Source organism: Chelonoidis abingdonii, chromosome 7 (assembly GCF_003597395.2).
Source record: "Chelonoidis abingdonii isolate Lonesome George chromosome 7, CheloAbing_2.0, whole genome shotgun sequence".
Taxonomy (NCBI): domain Eukaryota; kingdom Metazoa; phylum Chordata; order Testudines; family Testudinidae; genus Chelonoidis; species Chelonoidis abingdonii.
Window position 1 is genome coordinate 97,722,194 of NC_133775.1, and position 20,771 is coordinate 97,742,964.

Genomic DNA, 20,771 nt, shown 5'->3' on the forward strand with positions numbered 1-20,771 from the left:
CAGGGTTTACAGGGTATTAAATTAAAATGCTCTTATGGTCGGTAATTTTCAATCCAGCTTTTAAACACAAAAGTCACTTTTCACTAGTTAACCCTTGGAGTTCAACTATCATATCAAAAACATGCACCTCAGTCCTGACTGGCTTATACAGAGTAATGGTCCAATCGGTATCAATGGGGCAATCCACGTAATGGTTTTCCTCATTCTAATCCAAATCGATTGAAGCACTTAAATGGCTAAAACTGGTAATACAAGGCTTTCATGTTTAAATGTATATACACATATAATTCTGATGATTATTTGTGTGCTCTCCCTGTCCTCCTTTGGCCCAGACATATGAAAACTATTCCAGCTTTGAAAATAGTGTGATGATTAATTCTATATCTGAGCCACCCCCTCTTCTATCCACTATTTTCACTGTACAAGATACATGCACACAAAAGCATTAATTATTGCATATACTTTCCATTCTGTGTGAAACTGGCTGAGCATGCTATGTGTGCTTGTTTCCTGGGTTATAGTTGTGTATATGAAAACTTTTGAAAATATAACCCTCTTTTAATGATCAACTGCAATTAGTTAAACTCTGATTTAAAGCAAAAAGCTTGCTTCATGCAGCACAACATACAGTAATTAACTCATCAGTTTACCACAAAATCTAATTTATTGTAATATGACAATGTGAGAATTTGATCACCTTAATGGATTCAGCTGTACCCATCCTTTTGGTTAATAATGTTTATTAAATCACCAGCTTTAATTTTAACAGGAAGGAAATGTAAAAAACCAAACAAACCAAAAAGCCCTCTTTCTCAGCCAGTCTTTTCTCTTTGCCAAGTTTTATCATACTAAATTGGCTCCTTTCTCTAGAATGAATTTGCAGATCAAATATTTTACAACTTAATTTCTAATATGTAGGGAAAGATTTATATAATCATATTCTAAACACACAGTTATTTCAGGAAAATTAATAATACATCTGCTCTCACTAGCACTGTTTCTCCCTCTACATGTTCAGAATTTAATTTAATTTAGAAATGTGCAGGTTTGATTCTGGTCAGTTTACAGTAACTGCACTGTATTTAGTAGAACTATTATTCAACTTTACATATTCCTTTAATTCCTTTTCTGTCTACTTACTCCATGTAAAGTTTTCTCACCCTACCCCTCGAGGATCTTTAAGGTGGAACATGGGATACACAGTATATAAACAACCATGCACCATTACATAGGTGACGCTTGACTGATTTAATTCAACAGCAATTTCAGATCTGAGCAAACTATACACGGGAATGGAGCAAATCTAAATGCCCACAGTGCAATCTACATGAAACTCAGCAGTGGAGAAACAATCTCCATCATTGCGTATTACACAGTGGCTGGTGCTGAGTTGGGAATAGGGAAGAACTGTCTCAGGACAATCTGCTCAAGTTAATGATCCAGCCACTTCTAATGACCCCAAACCTGCTGTTTTTACACGTATGCCATCAGCACTACTGCAGGGAATGGGACAGTGGATACACTCTGGGTGTTCATATGCCAAGATGAAGAACTACAGGTCACTGAAAACTGTCACTTTCCTTATGCCTCTAAAATCCTCAGGGCAAAGCCAAAGCAAAACAAATAGCCCTAAGCCAAGTGATGCAATAGATCCTCTCTTTGCATTGTGTAGAGGACCAGGTATGAAATGGTCCTTGCACTCTCAGCTAATAGGATGGAAATATATGCTTTGTCGGATGGCAAAAGGAAAGGATGCTTATGTCAGATACATTAAGGAAATTGCTCAAGAACAATTTATTCACTGGTGAAGACTTGATCCATAATGCTAGTAGGCTTGTATGATCTAGGCTTCCTTGTGTGGAAGCAACACAAGTTAAGCCTGCACCCAATGCAACACCAGCTTGTGACTGGACTGTAAAAAAAACAACAACCCCAAATGGTCACATCTTTTTAGCAGGTGTTTTATAGTCCAGGGGCCAATTTTTCCAGTGGCTTGGAGGCATGCATGCAAGACCTCACTGGTGCCCAAATGTCCACATTTGTGCATGCAGTTGGATAATATATGTTTGTATTTTTGCATATTCATTTACTGCCATTGTATGTGAAAATCAGTATCTAAATATCTTAATACCCATTTTTGCACATAACTACAGTATATGTACACACAAAATCATATGAAATGTTGGCCACAAATGTCTCCTAACTGAGTTTGAGTCCATTAGCTACTTAGCTTTTTCTCTAATTTAGCCTTCAAGTTACAGAAATTTTGACCTTGTGCAGGACACACTATAAATCTGATCAGATTAGAGTTCTTAATTGCCAATTAAAACAAGAAGAAATGAGGCATCCTGTGCCCTGCATCTATTTAAAGGATTGGAGGGAGCAATAACTATTGTTTCACCCAACACATATGAACACAAGCAGTGTGTGTGTGGTTTACATCATAAATATTTGTACATACTATTAAAGAACAGGCAAAGAACAGCATGAATCACATGTTTAAAAATGGAACTTATATTTTTGTCTACATTTGTTCATTTGCAGTAAATTGAGATCATAGTAGTTCTGGAAATTTTGTTAAGCTATTGATAGTTGTTAAGAATCTGACATTAAATTGCATTAGTGATTGTTTCTGCCAAATCAACAATTTAAAATACATCATGATCATCTATTATTTATAGAAAAAAATCTAAGGGATTATGTACAGAATTTACATCACGAAAGTGACATCTATTATATGAAGGGTGACTTTTGGACTGCTGGTCTGATATTTAATCTGAAAGCCATGAGAGCTGATAAAGTTAGTGGCAAGTCAGTGGAGAATGGCCCATTATGGAATTACTGAAGCAGACAAGCACATTATCACTACAACAAAACAACTTTACTGCAGTACCTTCCTCTCGCCACAGTATGTTTGCAACTGCAGCATCAGAAAATTGGGAAAGCCAGAAAATAATCAAGAAAAGAAAAAAACATACAATGTCAAAATTTTCATTGTAGCAGTTAACTGAATTAACACTGTGATTTTAAGTGAATTGCTTAATTTGTAAAAACTTCATAGCATTAATCCAGGCAAAGTATTTAATTTGAATAAAACATCAGGAAAAAAAAGACATTTCCAAAGTCAAACTTTTCCTTGTGGGAGAATCCTGCAGTCCTTGCACTGGTAAAATTCCCATTACAATGAATGAGAGTTTTGACTGTACCAAGACTGCAGGGTCAAGCCTTGATGTACAGAATGTTCTCCTGAATGCAATTTTAGGTACAGTATAGACAGTGATTTCCCATACATTTTCATTAAACAAATATAATATCTTTCTGAAGCCTAGAACAGACAGTTATACCAATGAAATGCTTTCCAGTATTTCCTCTGGAAACGTTATGCAACAACACTATATTTTCATTTAGGATTCAGACAACATCCTTACGTATATTACTTGAATTTCAGTTTGTAATATCTCAAATTATTTCTTAACATAGTATAATTTCCGTTGCCCAAGGGTTCAAGTGAAAGTGACAGATATTTGCAAGAATACACAATTCTATTTAATGAACCAAGTATTGCCATGAATGTGTGTATCTATTGTTAACATTAATTCAGAATGTGGTGTATTTTTGGGAGGTGACCTAAGCAGCAGAATCCTGTTTACACATAGCCCTAAAATATCAACCCACACATGTACAATCTGCAGAACCTTTAGAAGCATCATATGCAGAAGCACTCTGGAGAGTTACTCCAAAGTGGCAACCAATCAGCTCTTCCAATATTGCAATTTCCTGTTGGGTATTGCTAATAACAGTGCTGCGCTCTAACTGAAGACAGTGGCTAAGATTTGGATGACAAAATATTTGTCTTTGTTATGGAAAATAATCTTAATATTTTAAAAACCTGTTTTGCTTCTTTTCAGCGTGATAGAGGTACACTAAACAATTCAAGCGATCTGAACTGGTAACATCCCTTAAAGTTAAAATTGTTTCACGGATCTCTATTCTAGGCATCCGATATTTGGCTATTTTGAGTATTATTTGTCTTGAAAAAGGAAAAGTCTGTACAAACAGACCAATGAAATTTCATTTTTGAAATCAGGCAATCATTAGAAGAAATCTCTGGAGTGTATTCTTTTACATCCAAAAATACACCTCTACCCCGATATAACACGATCTAACACAAATTCGGATATAACGCGGTAAAGCAGTGCTCCAGAGGGGGCGGGGCTGTGCTCAGGCAGATCAAAGCAAGTTCAATATAATGCGATTTCACCTATAACGCGGTAAGATTTTTTGGCTTCAGAGGACAGCGTTATATCGGGGTAGCGGTATATTAGCAAAGTAAAGCTATCTATGCTCATATCTCAACACAACCCTAACACACAAAAGACCCTCAACAAGGTGATACAGTAAGTCTTCTATCATACTTCATGTGATATCTTCTCAAAATAGAGCCCTGTTCTGTAATCACTATGTGGGCAGAATTCACACTAGCTTCAATGGGAGTTCCACAGATTGTGTGGAATGATTCCAGGACCGAGTTGTAATTGCAAATGTGTGATGGTTATTTTAGCGGACTAAAGAACACAAAGCAGATTACATTCATGTTAGGCCTCTTCCTGGAAATCCTTACTAAGGCAAAATTCCCATTGAATGTGTTCAGGTACACAGTAATTAAAACCAAAGAGGGGAAGTGGTAACTTCAGCTAAACCACATAGCATTAGAACAAAAATAAATAGTGGGTTCCTAAAAAGATAAAGGAAAAATTAAGCTTACGAGTCTTTCTGGCCGAATCTTCGATGAACAGAGAAGATATGTCCTCATCCACTCCCACTTCATTTTTAGCAATGCATGTGTAGGCACCTGTGTCTTCATATCGAACACTACTGATATGAAGTTCACTTCCATTTGCTGCAACAAAGACATCCATAAACTGTTCCTCACTGCTGTAACATAGCTGTTCAAATGCCTTAGCTTCCTAAAGAGGCTTGTTATAGGCTTGCAAAGTGAAAAGTTTTTATCTCTGAATATTTTCCATGTTTAAACTGAGATTTTGAGGAGTTTGCAGATTGCTAGAGGATGGAAGTGTTTTCTTTTCCTAGTGTAAAATACAGACTTCCCACAAAGAAATAAAGTGAAATTCCACATCCAAACAGAATGCAACATCTTACTTATTTGCTTTGAGTAAAAATTTGTAAAATTCCCCTTTTTTTGCACAAAATCATACAAATACTACAATTTTTTTCATCAAATCAATGAAAACCTGATTTTTCACCATTTTAGTATAGGTTGTTAATGTTTTCTACACAATCCCACCTATTGTGTTATTCTCCTATAATGCACTATCATTTATCATTTAACTGTGTTAGGTGAGGTCTCGTTTCCTTATATTTAAATTGCAAGTACAATTTACACATGATTCTGCCCTCTGTTAGCTTTTGAAAATGAGGGTCTAAAATTAGCAATGAGAAATAATTTCATTTGCAGATGTTAATCTGAAAAGGGAGACACCTGAATCAGATCCTGATTCTCAGTAGGTTGCATCTTGTATAGTCATTTACATCTTTACAAAGTGAATGTAATATATTGCCTTTCTGATTGTTCCTGATTTAAACAATGAGCACAGCAGTGGAGTATCAGGAACATTGTGTTTTAATAACATGCAGTTATCATTTATACCAAGCAACATTGTACTTTATGGGAAAGTCACTGGAGAAAGAGAAAGAAAAAAAGAACTGAGGTCATGGAAAATAATTTTCATACTTTTGTGACAGCAAAAGAAAAAGAACATCTATTTTTAGATGCAACATAAACAATTTGACTCCTTTTTTTTTAACAGTACATACATTTCCCAGAATTCTATCCTTACCTAAGAGTGTTAGTTGTTTGGATAATTTTGGTATGATATCAATACCATTTTTTAGCCAGGTAATTCTGGGATTAGGAATGCCTTCAGCATGACATTTGAGACTTGCGGATATGCCAGGTTCCTGTGCCTGAGTTTCAGGATATACACGAATCACTGGTGGCACTGTGGAAATAAGAAATTGGTGACTTTAAAGTAACTGGTCAGTTGTCATCTTTCTTTGTGCTTTGTAATCCACTGACTTCGATCTCTGTTGTAGAAAAAGCCTGATCCAAAGGATTGTGAAATAAACAACACTCTCTTTTCCATTATAAACTAGAGTGAAGGTTGCAGTGTAGAAAAATCATTACTGTATTCTGTTGACTGAATCAAAACAAAATGTTCCAAAATTAAATTCAGGAGGTTATCCTTGTATCTGATTTTGTAGTCAAATCACCTTTAATTTCTTTCAGTAAAGCCTTAAACCAACTCCAACTGAAGTTATTGGAAAGACTCCCATCAGCTTCAATGAGAGTCGGATTGGGACATAAGGGGATTAGTCATGTGCTTAAAATTAAGCATGTGCTTAAATGCTTTGCTGGCTCAGGGCATAATGATCTTGCTCTCTAATATAAACTGGAAACATTGCACTGAAATTGGTGGGAGCAGAACTGGATTCTTTGCCTGCACTTATTCAACAAAAGGCACCCAGCTATTCAATATTTTTAATTATTAAGAACGCATAGCAATAAAATAGCTTAAATGTTTACTACATATGATTCTGAGCAAGTAAGATATGTATAAATTATTTATTTAGTTGGAAGGTATCCAAATTTGACAATTTCTTCCAGGAAACATTTATGTACTGATTGGCAGAACTACTAATTATATAACAATTTCAAACAAGTTAATTGATTTTCAGTCATGTTCCGATCATTGCTCAATTCGACAAACCTTAATATTACCCATTAACCATTTTTAACTATCTACTCTGGTATGTTTAAATAGTTTAAAATAATTCATAAGTGTTTTTAAGTTTGTTTTTATTCAGTGTACTATTCTTACTCTTACTATTTAAATACATTTCAATTTAATGCTCGTGAAAGTTGCCAGGGTGACAGAATTACAGAACTGAAGTCTTAAGTCCTCTACTTACAACAAATGAAAGCCATTTAAAATTATATATTTGCTCACCATTACCATACAATTTCCACAGATACCTCCTATTTTTGACTATAAAGAAATACTGCGATATTTCATACACCACACTGTGTAAAAATTGTTGGCAAATAGCGACTTTTGAATGGAGACAATAGGCGAACCATGGATACCATTCATCTGGATTGTTCAACCAATGTACCTCAGTCCTGACCTAAAGAGGTGATTAATCAAAAACTGCAAAAATAATTGTAAAGATATTAGGCTCATTAAATCTTTGGTCTTTCAGCTGAAATTCCCAATTTTAATTGTGTGGGCCAGATATTCAAAGGTATTCAGGCATTTATAGATGCAGATAGACACCTACAGGGATTTTTGAAAGCACCTAAGCAGGTTAGGTGCTTAACTACCATTGAAATCAATGGTGTGTGTTTGTAGACGTCTGTCCATTAGGAACTGGACTAAGACCACTAACTTTTAGGTAGGCCACTGAAAAGGTCAAAACTTTCCTTCCCTGGTAACCTATGTCAGATTCACTCCAGCAGCCTAGAAGTGAAAGGTTCCATATCCCATTACCAACCTGTGGAGATAAGAGTCTTTGTAGTATTTATGACTTCAGTAACTGTGATTATAGCTTCAGTAACCTGATCAGAAAGCCACATAACAAGCGCCACCAGTCTATTACACTGCCAAAGGTAACTCCCCCAGTTGACAGATCATGTTTTCTTACAGTGGGGGAAAGGAGAAGATTCTTATGGCTTGTTCTTACACCTAAGAAATAGTTCCTGCAGCATAGCAAAGAACTAAGCCCCCTTATCACCAGATTTGAGAGAGTATTTCTTTGGAGGAGATGTAAAATTCTATTTTTACTGGTTATGTTTCAAAGTCTGAAGTAGCACTTGCAGAGGGGGTTGTGGAGATCTCAGGGAAGAGAAAGAAGGTATGTTCATTTGGAAGAAACAACACCATTTACTGAAGGACACAGAACATAGGAAAACGCAAGGATGTGAAAAGAACAGACTGCAGAAGATTGAAGGATAATAGCAAATGATGGTACAATATAATGTGTCCCAGAACAAGAATTCCCTTTCTCCCCCACATTCTCAGGAGGATAGAAAGTTGTAATGTGAAAAGGGAAATTTCTTCTATAAAGAGAAGAATATTATATTATTTGCCAACAGGAAACTGCATATACAGTAGGTTAGATGAAGCAATCTAAAACAGAATCTGTGTAAAACCCTACAGTGTACAGTACCCATTGCCAGATTCCTGACACTAACACTCCCAAAGGGGTGTGAACTAGGAGATTTGGCAATGTTCAATGGCTGTTCTTAATCACAGAAGTGCACACTGCACCTTTTTCCAGAAAGTAAAAGTATTGGTATACAGGAATGCTGCTTGCATCTGCCCTGTGCATCCAGAATGCACAAGAGCACCATCACTAGGCCATTGCAGCTCTCCTCACAGTGCTCCAAAGAGAAACAAGGGCAAAGTTTGTCCCTTAGTACTTTATAATATAGTACTGCAGGCCCTATAACACACAGAACTGTCAACCATAAGGGTTGGGCTATCAGTTTGGTATGGAGAAGAGAAGGATCAAGATTCTCTTACTCATCATGCTCACTGGTTTTTCTAGTCACATCTTGACAACACAGAGGAGATCAAACACAGACTGCTCCACATTTCATTATACTGATTTGAATCAACAGAATGTTTGCAGTCATCTCCCAAATAAGGGACATAAGATATTGGAGGTCGCTGGCTTGAAAATCAGTAGATGAAAATGTTCCAGTTCTATGAGTCTGTGAATCAGGTGCAAAGACTTGTGATTTAACGTTTCAAAAATATGTCAAAATTAATTTATTGCTAATGCTCAGCTGTCGATAGAATTTGTAAGGCAGTAACCAATGAAATGGTCAAATTTCTGTCCGTTTTTCAGTTAGGAAATTTTGGGAATCAATGAAGTAACAGTTTAAAGACTCGCAATGCTGTAGAATGCATAGGCCCCAAGATGATAAAAGTACCTTCATCTAACAGCTGGTATAGAAAGAAACGCTACCAAACTAACCTTATCTACAGCTTGCGAGGGTGCTTGATATCTGTCTTGGGTAGTTCTAGTAATTAAGTTCAACAACATGCTCCTTAAAGCTTCTTTTTGATGAGCATAACTAGTGAGAGAAGATTCCATTCTCTCTCCCTTGTCTACTGGGTACCTAAAATAGGTATTGCGTTAGCACCTCTGGGTAATCTTTTGAATGGAGTCAGACATGACAGCAAGGCTTCAAGTTTGTTTTTGTGGCTTTGAAAAAGACTGTTCAAGTGACCAGAGGCAATGAAGAAAAAAAACACTCCAGAATTTCCAACAAAGGAATGTCTTTAGCGTCTACCTATGCATTAGATATTTAGATTCGTTTTATTTCCTATTCATAAAAAAAGCACAATGCACTATTAGTGTCCTGTCATCCATGGCAATAAGTAACACAAACCAAAAGTACTTTTAACCAGACTGACAAGCTTAGTTTCTGACCCTGCCAAGTCTACCAATCACAGTCTGTCTAGAGATATAAAAACCAGCTTGATTAGATTTCATATTTCAAGAAAGCTGTGTGTAGAGGCTACTATAAAAAGCAATTAACATTAGAAGAGTGCAATTCCTAAACAAATGGACATATTGGCATTTTGACTTAATCCTCCTTCCATTAAAGTCAATGGCAAAGCTCCCATTGGCTTCAGTGGGTGCAGGATCAAGCCATGGGATAGGAAAGATACATATTTTAAAATATATTGTAAATTATGATGGCTTTTTTTAGCCCATTTCCTGCTCAAATGGCCTCTTAACTGCTCAAAGGATACTGTTGTGATAGAGATCTCCAAGCATGACTGATGATTTAAGATTTTATTTTGGCATGGCAATTGCTGGATATTTGTTGTTGTTGTTGTTGTTGTTTACTGTGAAGCCTTAAGGTTAGGTGAAGGCACGCTACTTAACAAAGCTGTGATTTACTGGTATCATCAGTAGGCTGTGAGCCAGAAACTCCTGAGCTCCCACCCCAGTCTTGATATCAATTCTCTCTGTAGCTTTCGAAAAACCTTTAAAGTTCTCTGATTCTATGTATTTCACATGTGGGGACATGATCACCTTACTGAACTTTTATGAAGACCTGGAGTGCAGTGTTTGTTTCATGGAGACACAAAAAGGGTAACATTTTCAAAAGAGCCAAAGTGATTTAGGAGCTTAAATCCCATTTTCAAAAGCCTCTATGGAGCCTAAGTCCCACTGACAGTCCATGGGATTTGTTTTGATTCCAAAGCATTAGATTTTCTAAGGTATTTAGCCTCCATGCAGATAGTTGCGTACTCAGACTTTCAAAAGCACCTACCTGTTAACTGACACCCAAGCATTTTGAAAACCCCATTAGGCACCAATCTTCTTTATCAGGTGCCTAAATGCCTTTGAAAATCTGCCCTTTAGAAGCCAGAGTTTCACTGAAAGTCAATGGAATTTAAACTCTTTGTTACCTCACTTCTGAAAACAAGACTTTTGCTCCCGAGTCTGTTAAATGTTGAAATGGTGAGCGAAAAAAAACCTTTAAAAATCTGGGCCTAAGTCACTTTTGAAAATGGGACTTGGACTCCTAAGTCATTGAGGTGCATGGGAAAATTTTACCCTAAATCTAGTGATGCTGTCTCAAGCAATCATTCTTTAACACTTTATGGATATTACTTAGTTATCACTCACAAAAGCTGTATAGATTGGTTAGGTGTCATTGTACTGTATTGTACTACATCATTCTGGAATTGATCCAGTTCCCATTTAAGTTCATGACAAAACTCTCACTGATTTCAAGGGTACATGTTCAAGCCCTCTATGAACAGGGTACTAATTAACAAAGCAGAGGTTACTTGGAGCTTCCTGTTTCTTCACGTTGCTTACTTGGATTCAAGGCATTCACGTACTTTATTAGCAGCCTGAGACTAGAATAGATTTACATTGCCAAATGTAGCCACTAGGTATCCTAGGCACTGAATCAATGTAGTACACTAAAACTGGCTTAATTTGAAATTACGGCCTGCTGCACATCTTTCTCAGAATAGTTAATAAGGGAATCACATTACTCTCTCACCTTCAAAATAGAGAGCATCTACTCCTGCTTTCTCCCCAAACCTTGCTTCCTCTGCCTCCATTTTAACTTTTATTGCCTTTCTCTTGTCATATCATAATTCATTATACAGGCAAGTCATTATGTGCAACTGTCTTATGATACCTGGTAAACTACAGACTGCACTTCAGTTCAGGGATGAAAGTAACTTAAAGGACTTACTGGTACGCTGGAGTCCTGAGTGGGGGCGTGGCCTCAACCGGAAGAGGTGGGGCCTTTCAAGATTTAAAGGCCCCAGGGCTCTGGCTGTGGCTGGGAGCCCCAGAGCCTTTAAATCACCCTGGAGCTACCAGCTGCAGAGGCGGCTGGGAGCCCCAGGGCTCAGGGGCGAATTAAAGGGCCCAGGGCTCCAGCTACCACACAGCTCTGGGCCCTTTAAATCACCACCCGAGCCCAGCTGCCAGAGCTCTGGTGGCGCTTTAAAGGGCCCGGGAATCCCCGCAGCAGCCGGAGCTCTGGGCCCTTTAAATCCCCTCCCGAGCCCAGCTGCCAAATTCGGCAGGGATTTAAAGGGCCCGGGGCTCCCCACAGTGGCAGGAGCACCAAACTGTTTAAATCCCTGCCCGAACCCAGCTGCCGGAGCTCCGGCAGCGCTTTAAGGGCCTGGGGCTCCCAGCATCGGCTGGAGCCCTGGGCCCTTTAAATCACCACTATGGAAGCCAGTCCAGTCCGGCACGGCATATTGGCTCTTGCTGATACGCAGTGCCGGATTCTACCGGCTTACTTTCACCTCTGCTTCTATTGTCCTTGCTACAAATTAGTACTCTCCAGGTAAGCACATTTGTTCTTAGACTTGCAAAGATATCAGCTTAAGACTTTGGAATATGTGGACTATTGTTTGCTATTTCCCTTTGTGAATATATATCTCCAAAATTATACCATGTCTACAGCCAGAGGCAACATAAAAATGCCATTACATTAAACAAAGTTGTAAAGGAACAGAACTCATGCAATAGAGAGATTAGCTAAATAGACTTGTCTGCAGAGGGCCTGATTCTGCCATCCTTACTCATGCCATCTTACATTGTGGGTAGACCCATTCATTTCTGCAGAAGAGCTCCCAGTAATAAGGTGCAAGTCACTATGAATAAGGATGACCAAATCAAGCCACAAAGCAATACATTGCTGCTACGGTATATGCATGCTTTAGTGATTATTTTAATTAATGAATTAATCATTCCTCAGATGTTTTAATTCTTTCAGTTCACAAATGAAAGGGATTTGCAGCCCTCTCTCTTTTCAGTTAAATGCCACATAACAAAACATTGCATTGTTCAAAACATGTCTCCACTGCTGGCAAATTCTCCTAGAGAAGCCTCATAATTGAGCTGAAGATCCAACTACCTATGGAAACTGTATTCAAGGAACACATTATTATGAGTTATGCTGATGTTTTCCAGAACACAGGAACAAAGGAAAATTATTCTCTACACTCAGCGGTCTCTTGATTTGCAAACTATCGGTTTTTATAGCTGATTACAATTTTACAAGAGTCTTTATCCGCAGCAAATCTTTTTGTTAGAAATGATGAACTGCTTTTTCTCCCACTAAACCCAATGTATACAGTATAGCATTTTCATGTGATTTCAGCAAATGGTAGAGAAAAAACATCTCCAAGTATTCTTCCTATCAAAGACATATTTGCAAGGACAATGTGGATGGATTTGTTTTCATTTTAGATCCTTGCACTATCTGTCTTTCAACATGTTCATTTCTTCATAAGACCTTAGGAACAAGCTAGTATATGCATATTTTCTCCTGCTTTTGCCACTGCTATACAAATCATGAGATTTAAATCTTAGTTTTGGTCTCAGCACACACACATCAGATCACATATTACATATGCCACTACATATGGTGTTGGGATTTTGTGGCAGGTGCCTTTATCCTTGTGGCATAAAGGATGTTAGCTGATATTATTTATCCAGATCTGCATATCCTTCCTTGTACTAGCTTTCTTATGTGTACACATCAAAACTAGCATCAGACTTTATTTACATTTCACTGTTAATAAACTCTTTGACCATGTCATCAATGGTATTTCTAAACATACAAGCAAGTCCATATTCTTCTTCTTAGCATATATGCAATGTGCCTCAGGTAGAATGTGACCAGGATTCATCTGTGAATTTGGTCCGCTGCTTGGATCATTAGCTTCCTTGGTCTGGGTCAGGTACCATTGGGGAGTGAGATGTGAATGCTGATCTATGCCCCCCAAGTCATATTAATACTGGATATGTGGAATGCTAACCCAGGAATTGGCAAACTTTGGCACAAGGCCTATCAGGGAAATCCACTGGCGGTCCAGGACGGTTTGTTTACCTGCAGCGTCCCCAGGTTTGGCCAATCACGGCTCCCACTGGCCATGCTTCACTGTTCCAGGCCAATGGGGGCTGCAGGAAGCAGCGGCCAGCACATCCCTCAGCCCATGCCGCTTCCCACAACCCTTACTGGCCTGGAATGGTGAACTGCAACCAGTGAGAGCTGCGATCAGCCAAACCTGCAGATGCTACAGGTAAACAAACAGTCCTGGCCTTCCAGCGGATTTCCCTGATAAGCTGCATGCCAAAGGTTGCTGATCCCTGTGCTAACCATATACCAGGCTTGATGTTCCCTATGAAAGGGGACTCTTAGTCTAAACAGGAAGTCAGGACATGTGGGTTTCATTCCTGGCTCTGACACTACTTTTCTGTTTGACCCTGAGCAAGTCATTCAAATTGTTTGTGCCCTCTTTCTGCCTACGTAAAATGGCGACAATGCTTACTAACTCACAGGTATGCATCTTCATTCATTAATGTTCTGAGATCCTTGGGAATCATTTACAGAACTGCAAAGTTATGAAACTGTTAGCCTGCACTCAGGGGCTGAAGTTAAAAAAAATGCAGATAAACCTTTCACTGAGGTCCCCAAGCCTCTGAATACAAAAACAAGATGACAAAGGCCCAAATCCACCATGATCTTCAAAAGCCCTGTAGGGTGCTACCTAACCCTGGAGTTGTCTACATTTCTGCTATTAAAGTTCCTGAGGTGCTTAGGGTTTCTGCCTCTGGGTATGTGCACTGCTGCCTTTGTTCTGATGGCTGAGGCCTAAGCCCCAGCAGGATCCTCAAAGTAGGTGATGTTAGATGTTGCTCTGCCTGTCTCGCCTGAGGGCCCTCACCCAATAAGCGTTCTCAGAGCATACATAACTCCAGACAAAATGGGGTGATGATGGTGGTGTGTGTCTGTGTGTGCGCGGGGGGACAGAATAGGACTCCCTTATAATCTTTAACCCAATGGTTAAGGCACTCATCCAGGATGTGGAACTATGGGATATTCTGAGGTGGGCTTCTCTCACTCCTGTTGGAGCTGTTCCATTAATAAACAAACATGCACTGAGCCAGAGAGAGACTGAGACTGACTCATTAGTTCTGTGGCTAGGGCACCCACTGGGAAGGCACGAAACCCAAACGGAAATCCTTTCTCCTCATCAGGCAGAGGGGGGAATTCAACTGGGGTGTCTGCATCCCAGGTGAGTGGCCTTACCACTGGAATAAAGGTTATAAGGCAGCTCCCCACAACCAACTAGTCTGTATGGAGTTAAGTATTGCCTCTGCTGCTCTTGCAAGACACAGCTTAGGCACCAGACTCCAGGAGAGGGTTCACGGCTCTGGATCTCAAGAGAAAATAGGCACTTCCCTCCAGCTCAAACTTAGGTACCTAATTTCTTAGGCATGGGGATGGGGTTTAGGAGGACACATATCTCTCCTCAGCATTTGCTACTGGCTGTCTCAGGCTGCTCCCCATCTGAAGTGCTGGCTTTGGTGGGTCCCATTCTTTGACAACTCTTTTTCCCCATGCCTAATCCAGGGTTCGTGGAGTCCACTGGGTGCCTAAGCAGCTAAAATCTGGATGCTGCAATGCTGAGCGTTACAGCCCCTAAGTCCCTTTGTGGATTTGTGACAAGGACAGTAACGTCTTTGAAGTATGGTAGGGTCAACAGGAACAACAAACATGCCTAACCGCATGCTGCAAAGCCATAGAACCATTAAAGTATCTTATGGCTGAAGCTTCCTGGAATGGAAGTATATATGTGGTGTGACATTAGAGGCAAAACAAAATTAGCTGACCTAATGAAGTAGAAAGTCAATCAAATAATTCAAAGAGAGGCCGGAGGAAACATGTTTGTCTTGCTTTTGCTCATATATGTTTGGATAGAAAGAGAAACACTGTGTTACAATTAGCAGTAATGTGAAACTAAACCTATGTTTATTCTAAGATTCAAATGAGATTCTGGAAAAGATCTTTGTCTTCTAACAGTGACATTTCTCTCTAGAATGCAGCCACCTTCACTGTGACAAAAAGGAAACTAGTGTGAACAGTTTATTAATGTGGTTAGATGAAATGAAACCTTTCCACAAGTGGATTTTCAATAAATGAGATTATCCTGTAATACATTTAATCAACAGAGATCAGCCCCAAACTAAACCCTGCATGTGAACAACATTTAACTCAGGGAGATGTTTGGATCTGGATTAGGATCTGAATTTCATGCTTCATGCCTATCTTTAACCTAATCAATATGGCATCACATGGCAATGTTACATTCCTAAAAGAGACAAAGGTGATTCCTGAAGTTAATCAGAAGATCGGTGTTTCTGGTTGGATGGAGCATATACCAGGGCCAAAGTCATTTCCTTGTATAAAATTAAGTGGAGGAAAAGAATGGAGGAAATATGTTTTGAAAACTGGAACTGAGCTTGCTTATCATTGTGTACAGTTGTAACTATGCATTTAGAACTGTTGCAAATATATGTGCCAAGATGTGATGGGGGAGATGATAAATCAACACATAATTAAATAGGAAAGCAATGACTGACAAGTATCCATGCAGGTAGAATGACTCATGGGATCTCAACTCGGCAGCTACAGTTCTGCTCCTTTCCTCTTCTCTGCTTCCCAGGGGAATTTCCAGAATTTCTCCCTAACTGTTAAGTAAAAAGACAAGAAATTCCTGAGAAGTAATGTGTCTTGGGACACCCACAATGTCTTCTGTTGGTGAAGCAGCATATTTACAATATCAGTTTCTGTTCCATTGCCCCAACATCAGTTGCTGGAACAAGTAATCACTCAAGTATAAAGGCAGAGTTTTAGTGATATAGGAGAGTAGCCAAGCACATTAAGAACTACAACAAAGCAGTTTTGCAAAGCTCGAGAGTTCACATGGGAATACAGGACACTGCGTAAGACAAAGATTTCTACAGACTACAGTATTACTAGATCAAACTTATGGTGACATGAGTGCACATGACTTTTATATTGGTATTTGGGGAGTGTACTTTACAACATTACAAGGCAAATGAAGAAGAAATGTACTGTGAAGCCCTCCTTTCGATAAGAAAAACTTTGGAGCTAATCTGCAAAACTCTCCCCCCAGCACATTCATTCATGAATACCACATATCCCCTCCCAAAAAGTTACATAGAAGCTTGAGTATGTCTCTTATTGGAACCACTGACTGAAAAATCCTACTTCCTTTAATCTTCTTTGCATTTTAGGTTTTATTTTCAAAAGCCTTTGGCCTTGAATTCTAAGTAATGACCAAGTCTACATTGTTGCCTGCCAACTAAACTTCATTCAAAGCTCATAATACATCATATAGTGTACAAAAGATTAAGCTGTTATTCTGCTTTTTCCTCAATTGCCAGTCATCTCACAAGTAACATTTTGAGAAGGGACACCTATTCTCACTGAAACACACACAATCTAGTTATCTTTACTCTAATACATTGCAAGTTATCATACCAAAAGATGAGAAATTATTGTCCATAAACATTAGGATAGATTCCAATCAAACAATCTGCAAGCTTCTTCCATTTGGTCTCCCCTGTGCATTGTATGATTTTGCAATGGAATGAACGGGGGGAAGGGGAGAAAGAAAATAAAAAGCATCTGAGTCCAATTAAACAATCTTTCAGAGACTGCTGGGAATGGCAGGAGTCTAGATCCAGGTCATTCTGAGGAGATGAAAGGAAGATGAGGTAACAGCTACAGAAAAAAGCATGAGGGAAGATACAAACAATGCTGGGAAAAAGACAGACAAAGTGGGTGAGGTAATATTTTTTACTGGCCCAACTTCTGTTGGTGAGAGAAACACGCTTTCAAGCTGCACAGAGCTCTTGAAAGGTGTACTGTGTGTGTATGTGTGAGGTGATCACTGTAGCAGTCAGGGCCGGCTCTGGGCACCAGCGCAGCAAGCCGGTGCTTGGGGCGGCCAATGAAAAGGGGCAGCACGTCTGGCTTTTCAGCGGCAATTCGGTGGTGGCTCCCCCAGTCCCTCTCGGAGGGAAGGACCTGCCGCAGAAGAATGAAATGGCGGCAGTAGAGCTGCCACCGAAGTGCCGCCGATCATGGCTTTTTTTTTTTTCTTTTCGCTGCTTGGGGCGGCAAAAATGCTGGAGCCGGCCCTGGTAGCAGTGGAGATATGTTGCAGAAAAAGATACTGATATTGGGGACAGCTGGGTGCAGGCTGGGGCTTGCCTCCCCAGGAATCTGTAGACTTGCCATAGAGGCAAGAGAACTACGGGAAAATGGGACTAGAGACTTTGGGTGTACAAAGCATTATTACACCCTCTCTGGCTCATGTTCCTCATCCACCCTCCTCCTCAATCTCACTTTTTTATGTTGGTCAGAGTATCTTGGCTCACCAGACAAAAGCTTGGAGAAAGGCCTCCCTGAGTTTATCCACAAGACCCGTACCCTGACCATACTTAAATCCCCTGAGAGCCTCACTTTAGTTGACTTGCATAAAAATTCACTTTGTCTTAACCTCCATCAACTGATTCATCTGTATTTTTTCTATCCTTAGCCGCTCTCAGGCTATGTCTCTTTTTGAATATCTGGAAAGTGCATAGCTCATTAAGGATGCTCCTGTAAAAATAATTTGTTATGTGATAAAATATTTCCACAAAACTAGAGCCCTTAAAATATCAGACACACAAGTATTCATCCAGGTGGAGTGGGGTAAACACAGCTATATTTTGCAAAATATTTGATTCTCTGGCCAAATTAATACATTGGCTGAAGCTAGAGTATATCAGTCTGTGCACTAACAATGATCATTTACGCCAGTGCCAATAGAATATGAAATCCTATCAAATCCAGACAGTAGCAGTAACATCCACTTTGCACACGGGGGAAGTAACATCCACATTTGTAAATGATGGCACTGGGGAGAAGGTTCTGGAAAATCAGGCTCAAAGTGTTTAAACAAATTGTTACATTGCTTGAGTCGGGGAGCTAAGGGCCTTTTAAAAGCTATCCATATGTGGGGCCAAAGTCTGCTTCTGTTACTCAAGTTGAATATACCTTACTCACTGTGTAGTCCGAATGAAGTCAGTGAGCCAGATTCATCAGTTCCTCAGTAGCACCCATCAGCCACACAGTTGCCTTAAAGGGATGGTCAAGGATTAGCCAGTGGTGCAGAGCTGACTCTTTCACGACCCTTCCTCCAGGTATGGGACAGTTAAGGGCAAGAAGGATTGGGGCAGAATGCCCTTATGCTGTTTTAAACTAATCTGGGGGCCATTCCAGCCACTAGCCAGTCCAGGCTTGGGAAAGCAAAAAGGTGATTCACGAGTGAATATAAGCTTTTCACTGCTGGAGATCTACTCTACAGCACTCTGAGAGAAGTAAGGTGCTATTACACCAGAGTTAAGATGTCTGAATCTGTCTCTACGTGATCACTCAGAAAGATGTTTACAGTTGTTGCATAGTTCCTCTTCACTGTGGAATCCAATGAGCCAGATTCTTAGCTGGTGTAAAATGGCCTCAATGGAACTGTGTTGATTTACACCAGCTGATAGTCTGGCCTATACCAAATAATTGGCCTCAAGAGTATTGTGCTATCATGGTATATTGATTTCAGCATTCCAAACCATTTAATACATCATGAATCAGTCTCTGAAATATGAAATGAGTGATTTGAAGTAATACTCCTACTGATAAAAATAGTCATTTGTCCACACTATGATGTGAAGCACTACAGTTTAATACAAGAAAATACTGTAGTTTACTACCAAACATTTTTTTGTTTTATAATGGCTGATATGCCTACTAAAGCCTAACTAACTCTACTAATACTAACTTTATTTGGTTTACTTGCGTAGCACAGTATGATGACGTGTGCGCGCAAACCAGGAGTTGTGGTTTTTTCCCTTTACAGAGAAAATTCGGCATGCTCCATTTCATAACTTTGTGAGGACAAGATTAATATTCAGCATTGCTTACAGGAACGTTTTCAGTGGATTGTCATATATGCCATTTACTAACCATTCACCTGAAGGATGTGGGTCTGATATAGCTCTTCATAGCCGTAGGCATGACAGGTGTAATTGCCCATGTGAATAGTTGTTACCTTGGTGATGTAGAGGGAATCATCTTCTCCAAAATCCTATAGGTAACCAAAGACAAGAAAGAAGCCTTATTTAGCAAATTTATTTTAAACATCACACAAAACCAGGCTTTTTCAGCTTGTTTTGATAGGATCTCAACTTGGCAACACAGCTTGAATTTTCAGTAGTAAGTTTTGGAATTTATAAATCAGCATGTGGGAGGAAATGAGTGACAATTTAAGAGTAAGGTGATGCAACTAAAGTAATTCAATTGAGTGTGAACTTTTTGCTCGGTGTTAACAAGATGCTCGATGCTTGTAAAAAGATGACAATCTCTGGCCATCTATCAGTAATTTATAGTGGAATTTAATATCTGTCTACTAAGGCTATAGAGCAAGCTCTAACTTCTGGGTGAGTTAAAGACTGTTTGGATCTATGCTGATTGCTAACACAGTGCACCTTGACCTAGAGTCCTGATGAGAAAGAACTGAAACTATTTCTCAGTTATCTATAAAACACCTTATGTCAAAACCTAGTTAGGAGTTAAGGAGAAAAAGAGCATTTCTTTCAAAAATGTTTTGATTTTTTAAAATTGGTTATGTGCCTTTTCCCCTAGCTCTCATCTGCAGCAGCTTTACTTATATTTTCTCCATGTGTAAGTTAAAATGAAAGTTATTCCAGAGAATTTTCATGACTTTGTTGCTCGGTTTGGTATTTTGCCCTTGTGCTCTGCTTATCAAGTTATTGCAAGTGATCCCAAACAGGACTATACTGGGGAATAACATACAAAGTAGCTTCTTTTCTCTTCTCATTAGCATTCAGACTTCCGCTGCTCTAAAATGTTTATACTTTTATGCAAAACCCAGAAGGAAACACTTAAAAAAACATAGTTAATTAGTTCAAAGAATGATTTTTCCTTAATTAGCTCAAAGCATGAAGCTTGCGAAATGAAATCCTTTGCAGAATTTCACTGGAGAAGTACAGTATAATTTCATGCAATGTAATAAGAGGAATACGAAATAAATACAACTGGATAATAACAAAGAAGGATGCAAAATTATTCCACTGGTCAAAACCCAAGAACATTTGACCAAACTCCAAGTGTGGATGGAGGAAGGAAAGCTACATATGGAATATGCAATGGGAAAATCCCTACAAGAAGTTTTATTGGTTGTGCCATCCTTTTTAAATACACCCTTTAAGAATAAAATGTAATACATTTGGTTTCTTTGATATGATCTTGAAAA

General features: G+C 39.1%; 1 protein-coding gene across 1 annotated transcript in view; it reads right to left on the reverse strand.

The window, feature by feature from the left end:
• FSTL4 (follistatin like 4) overlaps window positions 1-20,771 on the reverse strand; it is a 464,313-nt gene that overhangs the window by 18,937 nt on the left and 424,605 nt on the right. Inside the window, exons 8-11 of the mRNA XM_075068134.1 lie at window positions 19,463-19,583; window positions 5,859-6,020; window positions 4,766-4,900; window positions 2,894-2,920 (exon numbers count right to left, since the gene is read on the reverse strand). Coding sequence (XP_074924235.1) covers window positions 2,894-2,920; window positions 4,766-4,900; window positions 5,859-6,020; window positions 19,463-19,583 — 445 coding nt within the window. The remainder of the gene's footprint in view (window positions 1-2,893; window positions 2,921-4,765; window positions 4,901-5,858; window positions 6,021-19,462; window positions 19,584-20,771) is intronic.